General features: G+C 48.4%; 1 protein-coding gene across 2 annotated transcripts in view; it reads left to right on the top strand.

Annotated features, from left to right (window-relative positions):
• KIF3C (kinesin family member 3C) overlaps nucleotides 1-20,456 on the top strand; it is a 33,734-nt gene extending 13,278 nt beyond the window's left edge. Inside the window, exons 2-8 of one of the 2 annotated variants that reach the window (XM_054568893.1) lie at nucleotides 5,131-5,232; nucleotides 5,852-5,974; nucleotides 7,119-7,237; nucleotides 7,704-7,820; nucleotides 17,466-17,574; nucleotides 17,743-17,915; nucleotides 18,118-20,456. In XM_054568893.1, the coding sequence (XP_054424868.1) occupies nucleotides 5,131-5,232; nucleotides 5,852-5,974; nucleotides 7,119-7,237; nucleotides 7,704-7,820; nucleotides 17,466-17,574; nucleotides 17,743-17,915; nucleotides 18,118-18,211 (837 nt within the window). In that variant the 3' untranslated portion in view covers nucleotides 18,212-20,456. Of the gene's footprint in view, nucleotides 1-5,130; nucleotides 5,233-5,851; nucleotides 5,975-7,118; nucleotides 7,238-7,672; nucleotides 7,821-17,465; nucleotides 17,575-17,742; nucleotides 17,916-18,117 lie in introns of those variants that run through there. The other variant, XM_054568900.1, reaches the window with a different exon arrangement.
• The last annotated feature ends 546 nt before the right edge of the window (nucleotides 20,457-21,002 follow it).

A 21,002-nucleotide genomic window follows, 5' to 3' on the forward strand; every position in this document is an offset into this window, starting at 1 on the left:
TGGCTCGATTTTAAATTTCTTATAGACGATTTTAAAAATAATAACCCTTCATGCATACCATATTCTCATAAAAATGGTCCCATTATTATTGCTGGCAGTTGTTTAAGTGGTATAAACCATTAGAAAGGTCACTGGACAGCATGTTCTAAGACACCCAAAATGTTCGTAACCTTTTATCCACTCTTCAAATTTCCTTCCAAGAAAGTCATCTAAAACACAAAAAATTATATGCACAAAGGTGTTTACAGCAAACATCACAAACAGCCAATAACAATATTACAATTCAGGTTAATTAAATATGTTATAAATTATCCACTCTAAATATTATTCAGTCATTAAACTTATAAACATTATGGAGGTAACAGACATGCTTGAGATATTTGATAAAGTGGAAGTAGCAGAACATAAGCTTGTATTTATACCATGTCTATAGATGTAAAAAAAAAAAAAGATGTATGCATATGAAAAATCTGGAAAAAACAAGGAAAATAATAAAAGCTGATTAGCCATGGTGATAAAAAATATGAAAGTCTTTTCTCATATTATTTCAGTGGTCATTTTGATGTTAGTGCAATTTTTCTGAAAGGAGAGGAAGACAATAAAAGGTTAAAAATGTACCCCCAGAATTCCTTAATAAACTACTAAGTATAATGACATGCTCTGGAGATATCAGATTCCATAAATATATTACCTTCTGTACACAGTTGAACTTCCCTTTATTTATCCTAAAATCTCAAGATATAAGCTCTTACTCAATGCACCAGGATTGATTGGAAAAGCCTGGCTCTTTGCTTTTCACACCTGATTTGATGGTAGAGTTTCCAGGCCTATTCTCTTAACCTTCCTTTGTCTTTGCAGAGCGAAGAGGCCTATTTTTTGAAGTCTCTTAGAATAGCCCTTCTCTGGTTTTAGCTGCCTTACTCTGGATCTTCCCTCTCCTCCTCCCTCTCCTCCGAGTCCCTGCGTCCCTGGAGATGCAGGGAGGGAGCTGTGCACAGTACTCCAGATTCAGCTGCATCGTGGCTTTATATTAGGATAGAATGATTTTTGTTTTGCTTCTAAACAGCCTCCATGATGGTGGCTGGCCAGATGCTGTTGGCTCTTTCAGCTGTGGCAGCATATTAAGCCAATGTCTTCTGGGAACAATAGACATCGACTCTCTCCTCAGCCTTCCCACCCCTTTTGGCTTATAACCGATCGCTCATAGCTATCATTTAATGAGTAGAACTAGGAGTCCTTTTTCCCAAAATGTCAAACTATAACTGAAGTTCATCTGCCATTTTTGTCGGCTCACACAGCCTTCCCCCGCTTCAGGAAGGATTTGGGAGCATCAGTGAAGTTGGGAATTTCACCAGTGCACGCCTTCTAAAGAAGATTAGCCCCAGCATTTAACATGTGAGCGTTTTTCCATCTCAACGGAGGCCTGTTTATTTCTGTTTCCTTTGGCTAATCCACCTTTCTGTTATGAGAAAGTACTTGTCTTTCTCCGGCTCTTCACGTGCCCTGTGACTTTGAATAACCTCTGAGGAAGAACCCTGCCAGGAGCATTTTAACCTCTAAAGGTCTAGCCAGTGGCTTCTCCATGTACTGTAGTGACCTTGGAGATTAGTCAGATATGTTTGCTGGAAACATGTTTGGGTTTTTTTTTTTCTCTTCTTTTTTAAGCAAGTTCTGCTTTTCTGCTTCCCGAAGCACTCAACACAATGTCTGCAGTAGAAAGAGCATGGGCTTTGGAGCCAGGCCAACCTGGGTCTGGATTCTCCATTTATATTTAATGGCCATGATGTGACCTTGGATGGATTACTTAACCTCTCTGAGCTTTCACTGGAAAAATGATGGTGCTAATAATATGTCCCTTCAAGTCACCTGGGATCTCATTACAATGCAGTTTTGGATTCACTAGGTCTGGTGGGGCCTGAGATTCTGCATTTTAACAAGCCCCCAAATAATGCTGATTCAGGAGACCTCAAAAAGCAGTGATCCTCAGATTTGACTGGACACTGAAATCACTTGGGAGTCTTTGAAAATCACCAATGCTTGGACCTCACCACCTATCCCCTGTCCCCATTCCAGTTTAATTGGCTGGCAGCAGGGTATAGCCTGGGCAGTGGGATTTTTGCAAGATGATTCTAATATACATGGAAGTTTGAGATCCATTGCTTGAAGGGTTATTCAGGAGGATTAGATGTGAAAAACCCAGCATGCAGTAGGTACAAAGAAAATAATGGCTTTCTTTTTCTTGGTTCTTTGCCCTGTGCTTCTCACCCCACCCTAGTCCCCAGCCTCTAACTCAGGCAGGAGGAAACAGGATGCCTGCTGTTGTTGCCCGGGCCTGCCTTCCTTGGATCTCCCCTAGAGCGCCTGGCCTGGGATTCTCACAGCCACAAGTGGAAGGGCCCAAGATAATGTGATGGGCCTGGCATTTGGGAGTCTTAAAAGCTCCCCAGTGATCCTCATATGTAACCGAGTTTGAGCACTAGTGTCTTTTGATTAGGTAGCAAAGAGTGAAGAACACTGGAGTTACATAACAGACCAAGGTAAGTGCAAGGACTCAGGGCTGGAGTGGACAAGTGGGTTCCAGAAGGCGGTGGTCCCTCAAGACTCCATTCCCCGGTAGTTAGAAAGACCAGTCACCTGTGGCCCACAGCACTAGGTGGTGTCCTGGTGTATGGGAGAGAGCTGCTGCCTTCTCTCCTCCTTCTTCACACCCAGCCTGTCCCTCCCACCAGGTGTCCCAGGTGCCCAGACCCTGCTGCTGTGCCCTTTCACTCTGCAGCAGTGAGTGTGGGTCAGTCCACTGAAGGAGGAGAAACTGAGATGAGAGAGCCCAGGCAAGGGACCTGGAACCTCGCTCTGGGGCAACCCCAAGGATTCTTTTTATTTCATCAAACATTGATTGAGCACTTGCTATGTGCTTAGCACTGTGCAAGCCTTGACACTGTAGACCTGAGTAAGACATGACTCCTGCCCTGAAGAAGCTCACAGGGGAGACGGGATATAAACAAACAATGGGATGTTATGGCAAAATACTAGGAAAGTGTCCTGGTTATTGAGGAGGCCCAAAGGAGGAAATGTGCAGATTGGAGGGAATCGGAGAAAAGGTCCCATGATGCTCAAGCTATGTCTTGCAGGAGAAGTGGCGGCTTTCCAGATGGACATAGGGTGGGAAGAGAAGGCCAATGTTGTGAAAAGGCACAGCACACCGGGAGCTGGGTTCTCGGGGTAGAGCTGGAGTGCAGGGTGCAGGGCGGAAGGGGGCAGTGAGCGGTAAGAGGAGGCTGGGGGTCTAGGGCAGCCCCAGGGCCTGTAACTGCTGCAGGCTTGGGGGGTTATCTTGTAAGGAGTGGGGACCACTTAAACAGTTTGCAGCAGAGGAGGGCACACTCAGAGTTGTGTTTTTGGTGGATCCTTCTGAGCATCATGGGGAGCTGGATGGAAGGGGAAACTGAGGCAGTGAGGAGCTCATGGCAGTGATTCGGGTGAGTTCTGAGGATCTCAGTGAAGTCAGCAGGTCTCATGAAAATGAAAAGATTGGAATGGTGTGAGGCACACCAAGAAGACAGGCTTGATGGGATTTAACATGTGGCTGGGGGTGCATGAGATATGGGACGGGCACCAGGGTGAGGTGGCTAAGGTGCCTAGCACACAAAATGTAAGAAGTTTCTTGCTCAAAGGTGGTGCAAGAGCCAATGTGGAGTGAGAAGGAAGCATCTAGGATGAATTCAGGTCTGCGGTGTATGGTGGGTGAATGGTGAGACATTATTAAACTGGAGCAAGATCTCGGGGAGGTACAGGCGCAGCAGGTGGCTGTGGTGTGGCAGCAGGGGTGGGCAGCCACTGGAGGGCGCCCTTCTCAGCAGCAGCTCTCTCCTTGGCCTCCAAGGCGTCCTGGGGCTGCTCTGACTGACCCAGCTTTGCTCAGTGTCCTCTGGCACCTCCACATAGTCCAACCTCTGGCCTTCCAAAAGCAACCCTTAACCCCTGTCCTGCCCTGTCCCCAGTGATGGGGCTCTTACAGGTGGCACAGGGGTCCCCTTTAGACAGAAACCCCTGCTTTGAGAGCCCTCAGGCAGGTCAGCTGGTTCCACTGGGGATAAGTTGCAGTGTGGAGGCAGCCAATGTCTTCTGGTGGCACAAGGTGACTGCAACCTTCCAGGAGGCCTGGGATGAAATCAGAGGACAGCAGAGGTGCCCTGGAGCGGCACCCTCTGATGAGCAACAGTGTAAATGCATTTCATGTAGTCACATGGCACGCAGCTTACACAAACTTGTAATCATTTGAGCTTCCAATTCAGCAGGCACCTGTGGCATGTCTGTGCCAAGCTCGGGGCGAGGAACTTCCACAGCGAGACTGGTGACGGCGGGTTTGTTAACTGCCTGCGTGACCTTAGGCTAGTTCCTCTCAAATTTCTTCCTTCGTTAGGAGAGTAATAGTACCTGTCTCTTAGAGTGAGGACAGAGATAACGTCTGCTCAGGGCCTAGTTGCGTGTCTAGCAAATAGTGCTCAGCAAATGTTTGCTCGCCATCCTGGATCATAGTTGGTTCCACTGTTTCAGATGTGAGAACTCAAGGGGGAGGCTTGGCTGAGGCTTTGCAGTTAGTGGGTAGAATCCAGGTCTGCTCGGCCATCTCCAAAGCTCATGTAATTCTGGGGCCCTGTGTGCCCCTTGGTGTTACCGAGTCTTCTCCATTTGGCTTCTCCTCTGCTTCCCACATCAGCCCACAGCTAGACTCTTCTGTTGCCTGTGTCACGAGCCCTCTTTCTGTTTCAGGTGACAGTTAGCTAAAGACAGGGCTGCCCAGTGACCATCTTTCTGTCTCCCTGTCCTGAACACTAGCTGGGTGCTGACTGCCAGGATTGTAGCCATCTGCACCCCCTCCCAAGGCATGGTGAGCCACCTTCCATCCGGATCCAAAGCAAAGCGGTCAGGCGCCCTACCTTCCCTGAGGGATTCCCTCTCTCTTTCTCGCCTAATGGTCCTGCCGACAATAGGACTGGACCCGAGAGGCTGGAGGAAAAGCCTCATCCTTGTGGAAGGCGACAAGGCCCATCAGCGAGGCAAAAACCTCTCAACCGGGGGACCCTGTGGCTTTAAAAAGCCGAACTCTAACTCTCTCTGTGTCCCCAGGCCATGGAGAGCAAGCTGCTCATCGGGGGCAGGAACATCATGGACCATACCAATGAGCAGCAAAAGATGTTGGAACTGAAGAGGCAGGAGATTGCTGAACAGGTAGGGCTGGGTCTTCTGGTCCCTGGGGGCATGCGTCCTGAAGGTCACATCTGAGAGGCCTCAGGCCATAAGCCATCATAGCCTCGGGGCCCCTGGAACAGGGCTGAGCCCCTAAGACACGCTGCCCTGGGTCCCGTGGGTCTGGCAGGGGCACTGCTAGCTGGTGGGTGAGAGACAGTGGTGGTTCCCCACCACGTTGGCCTCCGCAGCACCTGGTACGAGTTCCTGGGCTTTCCACCAGGGTGCAAGGTCTTTGCCAACTGTCCGACCATGGCCTGAACCATCATGACCCACATTCTGGTGGCGCCGGTCCACTGTAATACCGCGTGGGGAGATGATGAAGCAGCCGGGGAGCCCGTATGGCGGACATCCGTATGGGTGGTTGACACCTCTGGAACCTGCCGGTGCCTGGGGCTGGGGTCTCCATCCACGCGGCAGTGCCTGGCAACAGCATAGCTGTATGAGCTGAGAAGGAGGTTCAGAGAGGCTCTGCTGAGGATGGGGTGGGAGCGATGGATGCTCCCTTCTCCCTCCTGGCAGCCAGGGCCACGGTGAAGCCAGGTCCCACGGGAGACCGAGTGAGCCTGTCCCTGAGTCCCTGTGCCCTGCATTGGCCTAGAAACGCCGGGAACGGGAGATGCAGCAGGAGATGATGCTCCGCGATGAGGAGACCATGGAGCTCCGGGGCACCTACACGTCCCTGCAGCAGGAGGTGGAGGTCAAGACCAAGAAACTCAAGAAGGTGAGATGCCACAGCAGGACAGGGTCAAGGTGTGTGAGGGCCTGGCAGCCTCTGCCCAAGACAGTCACCTGCCCAAGGGGTGTGTGTTTTAGGGCCTCTTCCCACTTGACTTGAACTGCTGAGCCCCAGTTACAGTGCCTGGGCGGCTGGGGTGAGGAACGGGGAAGCAGGGGCCTGGTGCTGGGGCGGAACAGAGCCTTTACTCCTGGGCCACGCTGGGCCTGATAGGCTGGGAACACCACGCCGTCACTTCTGGCCTTCAGGGTTGCTGTCCTCATGGTCCTGGGTAACTTCCCCCTTTACAGTGTCACCAGTGAGTCACAGTTTGGATGGCCTAGCCTGGAGCAGGGCCAGGGTTATGGCAAGGGAGCCTGTGGAGACTTGGGACTGGCGGGGCTCCAGGAAGGAAACACAGGACCCTCGGGGGCCCGTGAAGGGATGAGAATATCTGGCCACCAGAATTCTGCAGAGTCATTGGCCAGGGAAAGGCATGCACACGAGGGCAGGGTCAAGGGCAGGGAGCAGCAAGTTTCAGCCTGGATTCTGGGAAGAACCTAGAGAGCTGTTAGGGTTGCTGATGTGGCTGCCCCAGGTAGACCAGGCAGAGGCCTAGTCACAGTGGCAGTTTCCAGGGACACGCCCCTCAGTGGGTTAGGAGTGGGACAGCAGGGCCATTGCTGCCCTCCACACCCCTAATTTTGAGGGCCCTTGGGAGGCAGGAGCGGGCTGAGCTCACGCTCCAAGCTGGCTTAGGCCTACCTTCCAGCTGAGCCCTGGACCAGCAGTCCTGTGCATGGGCCCTGATCCCAGTTCCTCTATTAACTAGCAGTGTGTGACCTTGAGCAAGTCTGTGCCTGAGTTTCCTCACCTATAAAAAGAGGGCATTGGACCCAAAGGTCCCCAGGGTCCCTTCCAGTTTGAACATTACACGCTGCTGACAGAAGCTGAGAGGGAACAGGGAACAGGCCACAGTGGAGGAGGGACAGGGCAGCCTTTGAATAACCTGTGCTACCTCGTGGTGGGATGGCAGGAGGGAGATTCAGGTCAGGCCCTGCCTTGTCCTGGGCTGAGCTGGTGGGCCTTGAGCCTGCGGCCACCAGGGCCCAAGCTGGGCAGCCTCTGAGCTGCACCTGTCCCCACCCAGCTCTACGCCAAGCTGCAGGCGGTGAAGGCGGAGATCCAGGACCAGCATGATGAGTACATCCGCGTGCGGCAGGACCTGGAGGAGGCGCAGAATGAGCAGACTCGGGAACTCAAGCTCAAGTAGGCTCCCTGTTCTTCCCCTTCCTAGTCCTTGCAGCCATCCTTCAGGCCCCAGGCTTCTCCCTAACAGGGTCTTCTCCTTTTTGAAGGCCTCATTCCAACCATCACCCGGGAGTTTGTGTATTTTAGGATTAATGTGTTGAGGGGTGAGGGAGAGGCCCAGTTTCTGGAGTTTCTTCTACCTCCTCTGTTCGCTCCTTCCCTGCTCAGCCCACATTTGATGAACTCCCCAAGTGCATGCTGGGTGCTGGCCAAAAGGAATCCCTGCAGCCTTGAGCCTACACTCTGTGCATTAGAAGATGTGATGATTTTCAAGCCTATTATTTTTATTGGGATCCCCTCCCCCGACTTTTTGGTTTTTCCACCTGTGTTTCCTCTGCCTCTTTGCTTCTTACTTCTGATCTTCAACTTCACATGCGGGGCCTCTCTCCCCAGTTCCCCATCTCTGCCTCATTCCTGCTCCCAGGTACCTAATTATTGAGAACTTCATTCCCCCTGAGGAGAAGAACAAGATCATGAACCGTCTTTTCCTGGACTGTGAGGAGGAGCAGTGGAAGTTCCAGCCGCTCGTGCCAGCCGGCGTGTGAGTCCCTCACCCAGTCACCCGGGCCAGGGGCCTGCGGGCAGACAGAGGCTTTTATGGGGTGGGGAGGGGCGGGGAGGCATACAGATGGAAGAGGGACTCTCGGGACCTAATGTAGGGCTCTCCTGAAGGAAGGGTGTTCTGACTAAAACAAAGTGTCTCAGTGGCCTGGGATGCAGAAAATATCCCACAAGGAGCCTGAAGTGGGGAGGAAGAGCATTTCAGCCCCTTGGCAACCCCAGTGAATGCCAGCATTTGGCCAGTCTGATGAATATGCATTTGTCTGAGGCCAAGAGCAGCAACAATAGTTACTATTTGCCTTACTGGGTGCTGGGCACTGTGGGAGACTCTGCACAGAAGGTAAAATGAGACGCGCTCAGCACCCAAGTCCAGTGGGGAATACAGAGAAGTAAGTAGACCAGGAAATGATAGAGGTGTGTCCAATCTTTACAGCCTCACCCAGTTCTGTGATTCAGCATTTCCACCTGTTTCCACTTCGTGGCCCTTAGGTACCTTGCATCCATTGGGTGGGTGTGCAGCTCCCTCTACTGGTGGCCATGAAGAACAAGGCCAGGCATTCAAACCCAGCAGAGTGGCTGCCTCACTCAGCTGAACCACGGTCCCTTAATTGAAAATCTGCATAGAGAGGCATTAGGAGGCCAAATATCAACGCGCCTCCCTGGACATTCTTTGCTCTCTCTGCCCTAGAAATATTGATGCTAGGATAGGGCAGACGTCTCCCCAAAGCTGGGGGGGGGTGGGGTGGGAGGGGAAGCTAAGCTGTATGGGTCCAGGCTTCATCTGACTACTTTCCAAAAGGCTGATTCTACCCCAAGGTGACACCATGCAAGTTTGTAAGTGGCAAGTTCATGAGTAGAAGACTTTTCAATGGTATCACTTTGGACTTAAAATCTACCTTTCCATTGGTTCACAGGCTGGCACTCAATCCACTGAGCCACGCCAGCCAGGGTTTACCTTTACAATCTAGGTAGAGACCCACAGTAGTGCAGCATCTAAGGCAGAGAGTCTCCACCTTGGCTGAAACTAGAATCACCTGTAAGTTGGGCTCCAACGAGTCTGATTTAAAGGATCTTGGAAAGACCTCAGAGCTAATTTGTTCTTTTAAAGCTTCCAGGTGAGGCTTCCCCCGAGAAAGCCAGGCTTAAAAAACTACTACTCCAGCGCCCTCTGCGGGAAGGAAATGCTAGTGAGGCCTTTGCTTAGAAAGTTTTCAGCTGCAAGTTTCCAGGTGGAGGAATCTCTTTATGTTGGATGGATACGGGATGTGAGAGAATCTGAGAAGACATGTTTTTAAACTTTTTATTTTGAAAAAAGAATTGCAAGAATAGTACAAAGAATTTCCATATACCCGTCACGAAAAATTCACCGATTAATATTTTGGCACCTCTTGCTTTATTAATTCCCCACCCGCCCCACCCCCACAACCATTTGAGATTAAGTTGAAGATGTCCTGGCCCTTGTATTTCCTAAGAATGAGGACATTATCTTACATAAGCATAGTACAATAATCAAATTCAGGGGGTTTTATATAAACACAGTACTACTGTATTACATAGGCAACATTCTGTTTTAGCCAGCACCAGTAATGCCCTTCATGGCAGCGTCCCTTCCCCCACCTCCCCACCCACGCACTTGAGATGGTGCGTTGCATTTGTCATGCTTCTCTGGTCTCCTTTAATCTGGAACTGAGAAGGGATCTTGATTTGAGTTGTGTGGTTTCATGCTTCAGAGTTTATTCACTTCTCAAAACACTGTCCCTGAACTTTTGACTTGATCGCCTTGGGCACTCGGTCCCGACTTGAAAGCACAATGGGTGCTTTTCCTGAAGCTGAACTTTCTGCTCGTTGATTTTAAATTTCCATTCTTGTTTTTTTTTTTAAAGTTTACTTTCTTTTAAATAACTCAAATGCCTTTTAAGGTAAATAACCTTTTAAATAAACTTGCTTTTTTGCAAAAATAAAATGGTTTGCATACACTGAAAAACCATTCACAGGTTTTTGAAATTAAAACAGCTATCTTAAAATAGTGCACTTTAAATAATAGGTAGACTAGAGACCAAAATGTGCACAGGTATCTTTGTTTATTGTGTCAATGTTCCCTTTTCCAGTCCATTGTCTCTTCTGTTCCCCTCTTCTGCTTTAAAGGTGAATTCCTGCTCTTCTGTTCATCTCAGAATGCCCTCTGGCAACAGGTGCTGCCGCACAGAGAGGAGCTAGTTGTCTGGAGGCCCTTCCCCACCTTTCCTCTCCCCTGGTCCCCCCCACACCCTGCCCCCCACCATCCTCCTTGCTGGAGGAAAGTAATGCCAGGAAAGAGGCAGTGTTTTCTTTGCCGCTGGAAAGCCAGAAAACTCTGCTTATTCCTCCAGTGCGTCTTACTTTAGCTGACCTAGTAGTGTGTCCTTTCCCGGAAGGCCTCAGGGAAAGCCAGGTCTCAGGTGTGGTCTGGGGTTGCTCCCCGCCTGCATTTGCAGGTACCGTTAGTGGTATGTCTAGCTAGGCCCCAATAGGACTGTGCTCCCTAAATATTTCATATTAAACATGTAAAGATATAAATATATTTATACGGTTTTTTAAATCATGGTTATATATAGTCACAGCTTAACCATGCTATTTTATATGTATGTGCCTGCTCAGAATACATACAGAATATATATTCTGCAGAGAAAATATCAAAATAGACCTGGGTAAGGGTAAAGTTATTAAGACAGTCCTGACACGTCAGTGTTCTCTACTGCACTTAAACACAAATGATATAAACACTTACGGATTTCTCTAAGAAAAAACCCCAATACATAAATTACTCCCAAAAGACTTATTAACAAATACCAGGTAATCAACTACATGCAATTCTGAATTACTGCTGTACATTTTTTCTTTTTTTAATGTCACTCTCCATTTGCTATGGCTGATAACTGCAATAACTAATATTTATCTCAGAGCTTTTATTAAAATCGCAAAAATGAAAAAGAAAAACTAGGTCTAGGGAGCTCTTATATGAAACACAATTTTTAATTGCTATTTTTAAAGCAGCAGCTGATGGTTCAAACAAAGTGAAAACAGTTCCCTCATCATTGGAATTCCCACTGTGACTCTGACTCAGCTCAGAGAGCGGGAGGGTAGCATCACGGTGCGGGAGCGGCTGGCCCTGGTCTCTGAGATCATCCGCCCCACGCCCCTCCTGTCACAGAGGAAGCCTGAGGGTGGGGCTGTCCTTGGGTGCAGCTTCCCCCACGTGGAGGAACCATGGCGTCAGGCTGCAGAACTAGCTGCCGCCCTGGAAGGGAGGGTGCCTTCCCTTAGCATTGGGTCCTACTATTTGCGAAGTAACTTAATCAGCGCTGGAAAATCTTTCTTCCCAAAGCACTTTTAACTAGTCGGGGCATTGTCCTGTTGGCTCAATTCAGATGTGGAACGGCTTCCTTTACTTGGGCCCATGGAGTTCTGGGGATGAGAACACCAGAGGCTGCTCAAAGGGAGGGGAAAGAAAACAGCATTGAGCAGAAGAAATTAGTACCTTATGGCATGCTGTCGCTTTAGAAAACTTTTGAAAACTTTTGTTGGAAAAGTGTATTTCTTTTCCTCCAGCAATAAGCATCCACCCCACACACTCCTCCAGTCTGTCTCTAAAACAGGGGGTTATTGCCAAGCAGCTGGTGAAAGTCGCTGGTATCAACTTATTTTGGCAGGCTGCCCCTTTTCCTTTTTTCTCTGCCATCTCTATGTAGCCACTGGTCGATACACAGTAACTTCAGGTGAGGTACCTCCCACAGTCATGGACAATTTTGTGTTAATGTTACTTTGAAAAAGTATTTTTGCAGCCAGCTCCAGCAATAACTATTTTTCAAGTAAGACCTTTTATTTTTAATTTCTCATGATAGACTTTATTTTTCATTGTGTTTCTACAAAGTTAATCTTCTAAGGTTTGGATATTTGGCAATGTCTGCAGCCCATGGGTTGCATTTGATCACAAAATTCTATTTGTAACTTCAGCCCTTTGGCCTGGGCAACCCCGGCCACGCTAGGGGCTCTTCAAAGGCCCTGCGCTGCAGCAGAAAGAGACTGGACTTTGGATTTAGAACATTCTGAATTCTAGTCTCTGCTCTGCCACTTATTCGTGGCCCTGAGGAGGTTTTTTAACCTCTCTGAACCCACATTTCTTCATCTGTAAAGTTGGGATAATAAAGGTGCCCTGCAGGAGTATTGGGGCTGCAGTGAGACAATGTGTGTGAGGCTCCGGGTGAGTACCTGGCCCAGAAGAGACGATCGATGCATTGTCGCAATCACACTGATCAGCCAATATGACAATTACGGGGTTCGCGAGAGAAACCAGTCCGCCTTAGTCCTTAAAAGTGCCACAGGAGGGCAGTTTGGTGTACTGTTTTTGTTTTATTCTTTAATTTTTTATTCAGGCTACCTCCAGGTTTAAAGAAAGAGCATTCCTTTCTCTAAACAGAATCAGGATAGAAAGTTAAACTGGTTTTGTGCTAGAGGCAAAGTTGACCTCAGTAAGAACTGTCTCAGCGTTGGGTTGGGTCCCTAGATTTAGTCACAGGCCTGTGAGGAGCAGGGAGGAGGCACTTCAGCCTCCCGGGGCAGGGGGTGGGGCTGTGTCGTGAAGGGAAATAAGAGTGAGAGTTCAGACCTGCAGGGAGGCGAGCGCTGCAAGGTGATGGCTGGTCGGCGGGACAGGGGGACAAGACTGGGGACAACACTCTGAGTACTGTGGCAGTTGCCTGTGAAGGACCTGAGAGGAAAACACACCTGACAACTTTGGGTGCCTGTTTTCAGAACAAGAGAGGAAAGGGGGTGATCAGACAGAGCTGGTAATGACAATGGGGTCAGCCCCCGAGTTGGAGCCAAGAGTGACTTTTTTAATATTAAGGGAAAAACAAAACAAAACCTTGTGATAACAGCCATCTGGAGGGAGAGTCCCAGGAGACCTCTTCGGCTCTACTAAGCGCATGCCGACTGTTGCGCAGGTTGCTATTGGGAGGGGTGGATAGTGCAGAGCCAGGCCTCCTCTCTGGGCGTGGGCCACAACCTGCTTGCTACTGAGGGATCAATCATGGAAAGTAGGCCTGGAGCAGAAGAGGGAGTAGATGGGAGTGTGCTGTTCCCATGACGGGCTCCCCTCCCCCAGCGCCGTCCTCCCGCATGCCGCCCAGAATAGCCCTGGCATCTTTGTTGGGTCAGGCTGCCAATTCATACTGATCCACTGCTCTCCTCGCCCAGCCGTGTCCTTCTGTCCTGTTCCCCGAGCCTGCAGCCCTCAAGCCGCGCTTCAGCCCCAGGCCGGTTCACGTGTCCTCCTCAGAGACAGTGCCGTGTCCTGAAGAGACAGTCTGGGAAAGTTCAATTCCAAGTCCCTTCCTAGTTGGATGACCTCGAACACAAATGGCAGCGTGGTGTCTGCCCTGTCTACTCCTCAGGAGGCTGTTGTCAAATTCAAACGGGATAGGGAGGCTCACCTTATAAGCGGTGTTATTATTTTCCTAATTGTCCCCCTGCCCTCAGAGCTGTCACGGCTGTGGCCCTCTCCTCGTGCAGCCTCTGAGACTCCACCGCACAGGGCCAGAGAGGCGGGGCTTCCACAGCCTCTTCCTTTCCTGTCTTTACCTATCAAGAGGAGTCAACAGGGACCCGACGTGGGGCCCAGCACGCCTTTTCTACCCTTGATAAAATGAAGCTCGAGAATGTTCTTATTACTCTCCCCTGCAGAAGGCAGGCATCGTTCCCTGGGCCCCTGCACGGCCTGTTCTGCTGTTCAAGGACAGGGCGTCCTATCTGAATTACTGGCTTGTTTCGTCTCCTCTTCTGTCTCCTAACTGTCTGCCTTTTGGCTTCTTTTATTGCTCATTTGTATCCCTGCTTGAAATTAGCAAGTGGCATTGAGAATAAATCACCATCGCAGGGGCAGTGTGCAGAGTCCTTGCCGCGTCCTGTGCTCAGTGTTTACCTTGTTTCATCTCAGCCATTCTGGAGGACAGGGCTGAGACAGCTGAGGCTGGCGGGGGGCGACGCCCCTTCCCGAGGCCACAAAGCTGCGCTGTCTTCCTCCAAAACCTGGGTTATTTCTTTTTTTTTATGGAAATAACTTTCTTGTTTCCTTTCCTATCTTTTTTTTGTTTATTTTGAATAATAAAAATAACACATCGCACTCATCAAATTGCTGAAAGTAAAAAGTCTGACATACCATGAGGTGGCCAGGATAGAGGGCAGTGGAAACTTTCACAGGTATAACCACTTTGAAGAGTACCTTGGCAGTATCTAGTAAAGTTGAAATGTGCATACCCCAAACACGACCTTCCATTCCTGGCTGTTATACCCCAGGGAAACTGTTGAATATGCACTTGAAGATACCTGCCCAGAACTGTTCACTACAGCACTGTGTTTAATAGGGGGTGGCGGGGAGGGATCAACCTAGATACTCATCAACAAGAGGATATATACATAATATATGCTTCCCAGTCAGGGCACATGCCTGGGTTGCTGGCCAGGTCCCCAGCTGGGGGCGTGAGAGAAGCAACCAGTTAATGTTTCTTTCCCTTTCTTTCTCCCTCCCTTTCCCTCTCTCTAAAAATAAATAAAAATGCAATCTTAAAAATAAATAAGTTTTGAAAAATCTTTTTAAAAAAAAGACATTGATAACCACCAAACTCAAGAGAGTGATTGACTCTGGGGAAGGAGAAATAACTCTATCTATATTTTATTTCTTTAAAAAAAAAAAAATTCTGTTGTTGTTCTATTACAGTTGTCCCAATTTTCTTTTGATGTAAGTATAACAAAATGTTGAGATTTGACAAAGCCGAGTCCTGGCTGGGTAGCTTAATTGGTTAAAGCATCGTCTCAGTACATCAGGGTAGCAGATCCGATCTTTGGCCAAGGCACATCCAAGAATCAACCAATAAATGCATAAATAAGTACAACCACAAATTGATGTTTCTCTCTGTCTCAAATCAAGTTTTGCAGGCCGGCGCTCAATCCACTGAGCTACACCAGCCAGAACTCAAATCAATTTTTTAAAAAAGATTTGACAAAGCTGGGTAGTAGACATACAGATTTATATCACTCTCTATACTTTTCTGAATGATTGCAATAATTCATTAGATATAAAGTTATATATATTCATTGTAAAAACACTTAGATATTGTAGAAAGGCATCAAGATAATGTTTTGCATCGCCCGTAATCACGTCGGAAGGAAGCCCTGTCCCCACCGGCAGTCACTGCCCGTTCTCCCAGTGCCCCAGGCCTAGGCAACCACCAATGTGCTTCCTGTCTCTATGGATTTGCATGTTATGGACATTTTATATAAATGGAATCATACAATATGTAGTCTTTTGTATCCAGCTTCTTCCACTTAGCAAAATGTTTTCACAGTTTGTTCACATTGCTGCATGGGTCAGCACTTCACTCCTTTTTTATTGCTGGATAACAGTCCCCTGTATGGCTATGCCCTGTGTTGTTTTTCCAGTCATCGGTGGAGGGGCATTTGGGTTTCGGCTCTCATGCTTCGCAGTGCGGTGCTCAATCCACTGAGCCACACCAGCCAGGGCTTGGTTTTGGCTGTCATGAATAATGCTGCCGGGAATATTTGTATACAAGCTTTTGCATGGGGACATGTTCTAAATTCTTTTGAATAAATACCTAGTACTGGATGTGCTGGTTTATATGGTCACCCTATGTTTAACTTTCTGAAGAACTGCCAAACTGTTTTCCAAAGCAGCTGCACCATTTTATAGTCCCACCAACAGTGTATGAGGGTTCAAATTTCTCTATATCCTCACCAACATGTATCGTTGTATGTCATCTTTGATTATAGTCATTTTAGTGAGCATGAAGTGGTTTTGATTTGCATCTTCCTAGTGATTAATAATGTTGAACATCTTTTTATTGCTTATTGGCCCCTAGTATATCTTCTTTGGAGAAATGATTATTCAAATTCTTTGTCCATTTTTATGTATTTATTTATTTTCTGTTACTGATTCCAGAGAGAGGGGGAGGGAGGGAGAAGGAGATAGAGAGAAACACTGGTGTGAGAGAGAAACGTCAATCGGTTTCCTCTTGCACACGCCACCCCCCGCATCAGGACTGAACCCCCCATGGGCGTGTGACCTGACTGGGAACCAAACGGGCGATCTTTCGGTTTGCTGGAAAACAGCCAGCCCACTGAGCCACTCCAGCCAGCACTCTGTTCATTTTTAAATTGGGCTGTTTGTCTTTTTCGCTGTTGATTTGTAAAAGTTATCTATAGATTCTGGATAAAAGTCCCTTATCAGATATGTGATTTGCACATATTTTCTCCCATTTTGTAGATTATCTTTTCACTTTCATTAATGTCCTTTGAAACACAGAAGTTTTTAGTTTTTTTAAAGTCCCATTTATCTATTTTTTTCTTTAGTTGCTTGAGTTTTTGATGTTATGCTACGAAACCATTGCATAATCTAAGGTCATAAAAAATTACCACGTTTTTGTTTTTGTTTTTTGTAATTTATTTTTGGAGAGAGGGGAAGGGAGAAAGAGAGGGAGAGAAACAACAATATGCAAGAGAAACATAGATCACTTGCCTCTCACATGCCCCCAGCTAAGGACCTGCCTTATCACCCAGGCACGTGCCCCAACTAGGAAATGAACCATCGACCCATCGTTCACAGGCCAGCACTCAATCCCCTGAAGCATACCAGCCAGGGCTGGGGATTTTTATTTTATTTAAATATTTTATTTTTTTAATGCTATTACAGTTGTCCCACTTTTCCCCATTTACCCCCCTCCACCCAGCCCATCCCCCACTTTCATAATCAGTCCCGTCACCGCTGTCCATGTCCATGGAGTCTTCATATATGTTCTTTGTACTATTATGTTTTATTCAGAGTTTTGTAAGATAATAGCTTTACATTTAAGTCTACGGTCCATTTGTGGTTAATTTTTATATTTGGTGCAAGGCAGAAGTTCGATTTCATTTTTTTGCCTGTGCATATCCAGCTGTCCCTGTATTATTTGTTGAAGAGACTGTTCTTTCTCTATTAAATGGTCCTGGTACCCCTATAGAAAATCAGTTATAGTGAATATGACAGTTTATTTCTAGACTCTCAGTTCTATTCCACTGATATATTTCTCTGTCCATATGCCAGTACCATACATCCTTGTTACTATAGCTTTGTAACAAGTTTTCAAACTGGGAAATGTGAGCCTTCCTTTTTGTTCTTTCCCAGGATTGTTTTGGCTATTTTGGGACCCTTGCATTTCAAGACTGAGTTTTTAGTTATTTTGTTGTGCTAACTCCTATGGAGGAAAATGAAAAGCAGAACCACTAGTCATCAGTGGTTTCGTGTGGTATGTGAAATTAGTATATGAATCTGAAAACTAAAATAAGATTGAATTTGTTTTTTTCATTCCAATCCTCAGTCAACCCTTTTTTACTGGGAAAATAATTGAAGAAACATGTGCCTCCTTCTGTTATACTAGTTTGAGTTGTCCGGTTGTATTAGAGCAAAGGGAAGAAAATTCCAGTACCTGCAGCCTGCAGGGCCTCCGGTCTACATGAATAATACTTATTTCCTCAGGATATCGTCTCCCCTTTGTGTCTGAAGGAAATCCATTCTAATAGAGCCTCTTCCCTACAGGAATAACAGCCAAATGAAGAAGCGGCCAACATCTGCAGTGGGCTACAAGAGGCCTATCAGCCAGTATGCTCGGGTTGCCATGGCAATGGGGTCCCACCCCAGGTACAGGGTAAGAAGCTGGAAGGTGGAAGCAGGGACGGGAGAGAGCCTGGGGGAGGGATGCTCACAGCCCCTGCTTCCTCTACCTACCCTGTCGCCCTTACCACACCCAGCATTTACTGAGGGCCCGGAAGGTGCAGGGCTACTGCTCATGTCTGGTATGATCCTCCTGCCACAGGCTGAAAACATAATGTTTTTGGAGCTGGATGTGTCGCCTCCAGCTGTCTTCGAGATGGAATTCTCTCACGACCAAGAACAAGACCCCCGTGCGCTGCACATGGAGAGGCTCATGCGGTTGGACAGCTTTCTGGAAAGACCTTCCACCTCGAAAGTCCGGAAGTCCAGATCCTGGTCAGTGCCACATGGTCAGGGTGGGCAGTGGGCTCAGGATAGGAGGCAGGGAGATGGCTCGGGTGGGCCCGAAGGGTGGGTGACACCTGGGCACTGGGGCAGGCGGCTACCGCAGCCGGTGAGGGAAAGGACAGCCTCCCTGCCCTCTTGCCTGCACTTTCCCAGCTTCCTCTTTCACCCACCTTGTCCTCACCCCCCGCAGGTGCCAGAGTCCTCAGCGGCCTCCACCCTCCACCACACATGCCTCACTGGCCTCCGCTGCTCTGCGTCCTGCGACAGTGCTAGACCATGAGTGACAACCTTCGGTGTGGCTGCCCGTCTGACCCGCTCCTGGGATGGGGCAGCCAGCCCTGGATCATCTCATCCGCCGCTTGGTGTGCGTGTGTGTGCGCATGTGCGTGTTCGTGTGTGTGAGGGGGTGAGAACTGGCAGGCCGTGACTCTGCCCGCTCTTCTTTGCCTCCTTTATTTAATTAATGTTATTTATTCGTGGAGCTCAGTTAGTGTGGGGGAGAGGCCCTCGCCCGAGCCTGCTGTGGTCACTGCATAGCCTCCCTTTCTGCCGACTGTAGATCCCCACGGTCAGACTTCAAGCTCCTCGCTGTCAGCTGTCCCCAGAAAGGAAGGTGGCCAGTGCCTGAGAAGAGAGGACTTTTCCTACCTGTCTCCATAACTTCCATCTCCTCCTATGCTGATGTGAGCAGCTCCTAAGCACTTTCTGGGACTAGAAAAATGCTGGGTGTCCCCTGAGGACACAGACACATCCGGACCATGCTCCCAGCACTTTCTGGGCCTCAGACAACCATGGTCGGCTTCTCGGGCTCCTTTTCAAGGACTTCAAAGGCCTCACCCACCCAGCCCCTGCTCTTCAGCTTTGCCACGACTCCATGGCTTCCCGATCTCTGCTTCCTGCCCACCTTCCCAAGCAGGGGCAGGGCTTGTGAACCTACCAGTTGCTGCCTCCTGGGGACCTGCAGGAAGTGGAACAGTAATGGAGACAACATGGACAGTCATCAGGGGAAGTCCCTCCCCCGTGCCCTTTGTTTCTGTCCCCCTCTGACAAGTAACTTTGGTCAAGCCAACTCCCTGTGTTTGAGATGCTGCTCCTTCCTGCTTCAAATGTCCTCCCTGCAGCTGCCTGGATCCCAGTTCATATTGGGAGGGAACGAAGTCATTATCCCCCTGGCAAAGCAAAGGTGTCGGGACCTGTTGCTTCGCCCTTCATTTAGTGCAGGAGGCGGAGACCCAGGGCCAATCGGCCAGCTTTGCCTATTACCCCTGGTTCTGAATCATATTTGTTGGGCGCTGTTTTGTCGAAAGCTAATCCCTTCTTCGGCATTGTGCAAATTGGTTCCTAGGGAAGTGCTTTTTGTGTCATCCAAAGATATCTCCAGGCATCTTAAGTGATAAGTAAATTTCTACCAAAAAAAAAAATGATTAATTTTCTTTGACTTACTTTTTAAGTGTGCATTTTGGTGGAAGGGTGAAGAAGTAATCATGAGAGAAAACCGGTGGTTTAGGATTTTTAAATGCCCTAACAGTAGGAGTCTTCTGTCCCTAGGATATAAGGAAATTGGTCACTGGGAAAAAAGTGTAAAATTGACTGATTTGCCTAAAATTTGATGTGAGGTGGGGGCGGGGTGGCAGCACTGGTTATCTGGTTATTCTCTTTCCACTGGGAAATTAACCCTTTTTATTCTTTTCAAGTTCTGCTCTAAGCACCAAGCTACGGTTGGTTTGAATCAGTGATGCTGTCGTTTCTGCTGTAATTACTGGACTAAATGGTTGGGTAACTCAATTGCCATTTGCTGCTGTCCATCAAGGAAATAACATTTTTCATCAGAGCCCAAGAGATTATTTGAGACTCAGAGTTCAGATACTAGATTCGACCAAGGCTGGGACAGGAGTTGTGTGTAGAAATGCCCCAGGTGGCCCAGGGGCCTCCAGGCCTGCGTTGAGCAGCCTCTCCCAGTGACCTTTTTCACGTTTATGGATGAAACAGCACGTGTCACCCCCATTCACCTCTGGACACATTGACTCTGCATTGTCTGGTTGCTTGACCCTCACAGTCTTATAGCACAATCTACCCAACTTCACCACCCCTGGTCTGAGGGCTGGGCCCGAGGTGTGGTCGGAGGAGGAGCTCCCGCCTGCGGTTTTGTGTATGTGTGTGTGTATGTGCGTGTTTGTATGTGTGTTTAACTCCACAGGGGACACTCTACACTCAGCATAAGATATGCTGGGAACAGGGCCACTGGGGTGGCTGGATCTCAGTCTCTGTTTCTCTCTCACTCTCTTTCTCTTTTCCTTTTGATGTAGCAGACATTTGGTTGACAAAGTAAGGGCCTTGATTAGGACCAAATTTCCATGTCTGTTGCTATGGTCTTTATTTAGGACAACAGCTAAGAATGCAGCGGCCCATATATTACATATGTAATATATAAATATATATATGTAAAACATTGCCCTCTGTCTCCTTGGCTTTGGATGAGGCCTCTCTGTAGAGCTGAAATGCACCTGCAGCTCCGTGCTGCCAGCAGCCTGCAGGCCCCACCCTGTTCGGATTAACACAGTCGGTAATAAAGGAATGAGTATGGTTACAGAGTTGGTTGCCTGCCTTCTCTTCCCTTTGTTTCTTGCTACTTTTACTCCCTTTTTCATGTTCGCCCTTCTCTCTCTCCTTTGTTTTTCCAACGTGGGTTCAGCGGCACTGGGAGCTCAGCTGCGGTTACCAGCCCCTCAGCTGGTTAATAAAGGGACCGGTCTGCCCAGCAGGGCTGAGGGGCAAGTCCCAGGCTCTAGTCTGAAGCCTGTGCCAGAGCCATGGAAGCAGCTGTTCATGCCCTAGGAGTGGTCTCCGCCCAGTTAATTCACAGCTATTAGCAGCCTTTGCAACTGCCTCGATGCTGCCCAGATGAGCCATCAATAGCATTTGACAGCCCTGCCCTGGCTGCACCTCCACGTATCAGCCAAGAGAGGCCAAAACAGCCAATAACGGGTGTAAAGCACATGGGTGTGCCTGGCACATGGTGGGTGTTGCATTAAAATAACTTAAAAACTAGCTTCCCCTTTCATCTCTTTCCAGGGG

This window comes from Pteronotus mesoamericanus, unplaced genomic scaffold, assembly GCF_021234165.1.
Source record: "Pteronotus mesoamericanus isolate MK-2021 breed Mesoamerican mustached bat unplaced genomic scaffold, CSHL_Meso_final contig_101, whole genome shotgun sequence".
NCBI lineage: Eukaryota > Metazoa > Chordata > Mammalia > Chiroptera > Mormoopidae > Pteronotus > Pteronotus mesoamericanus.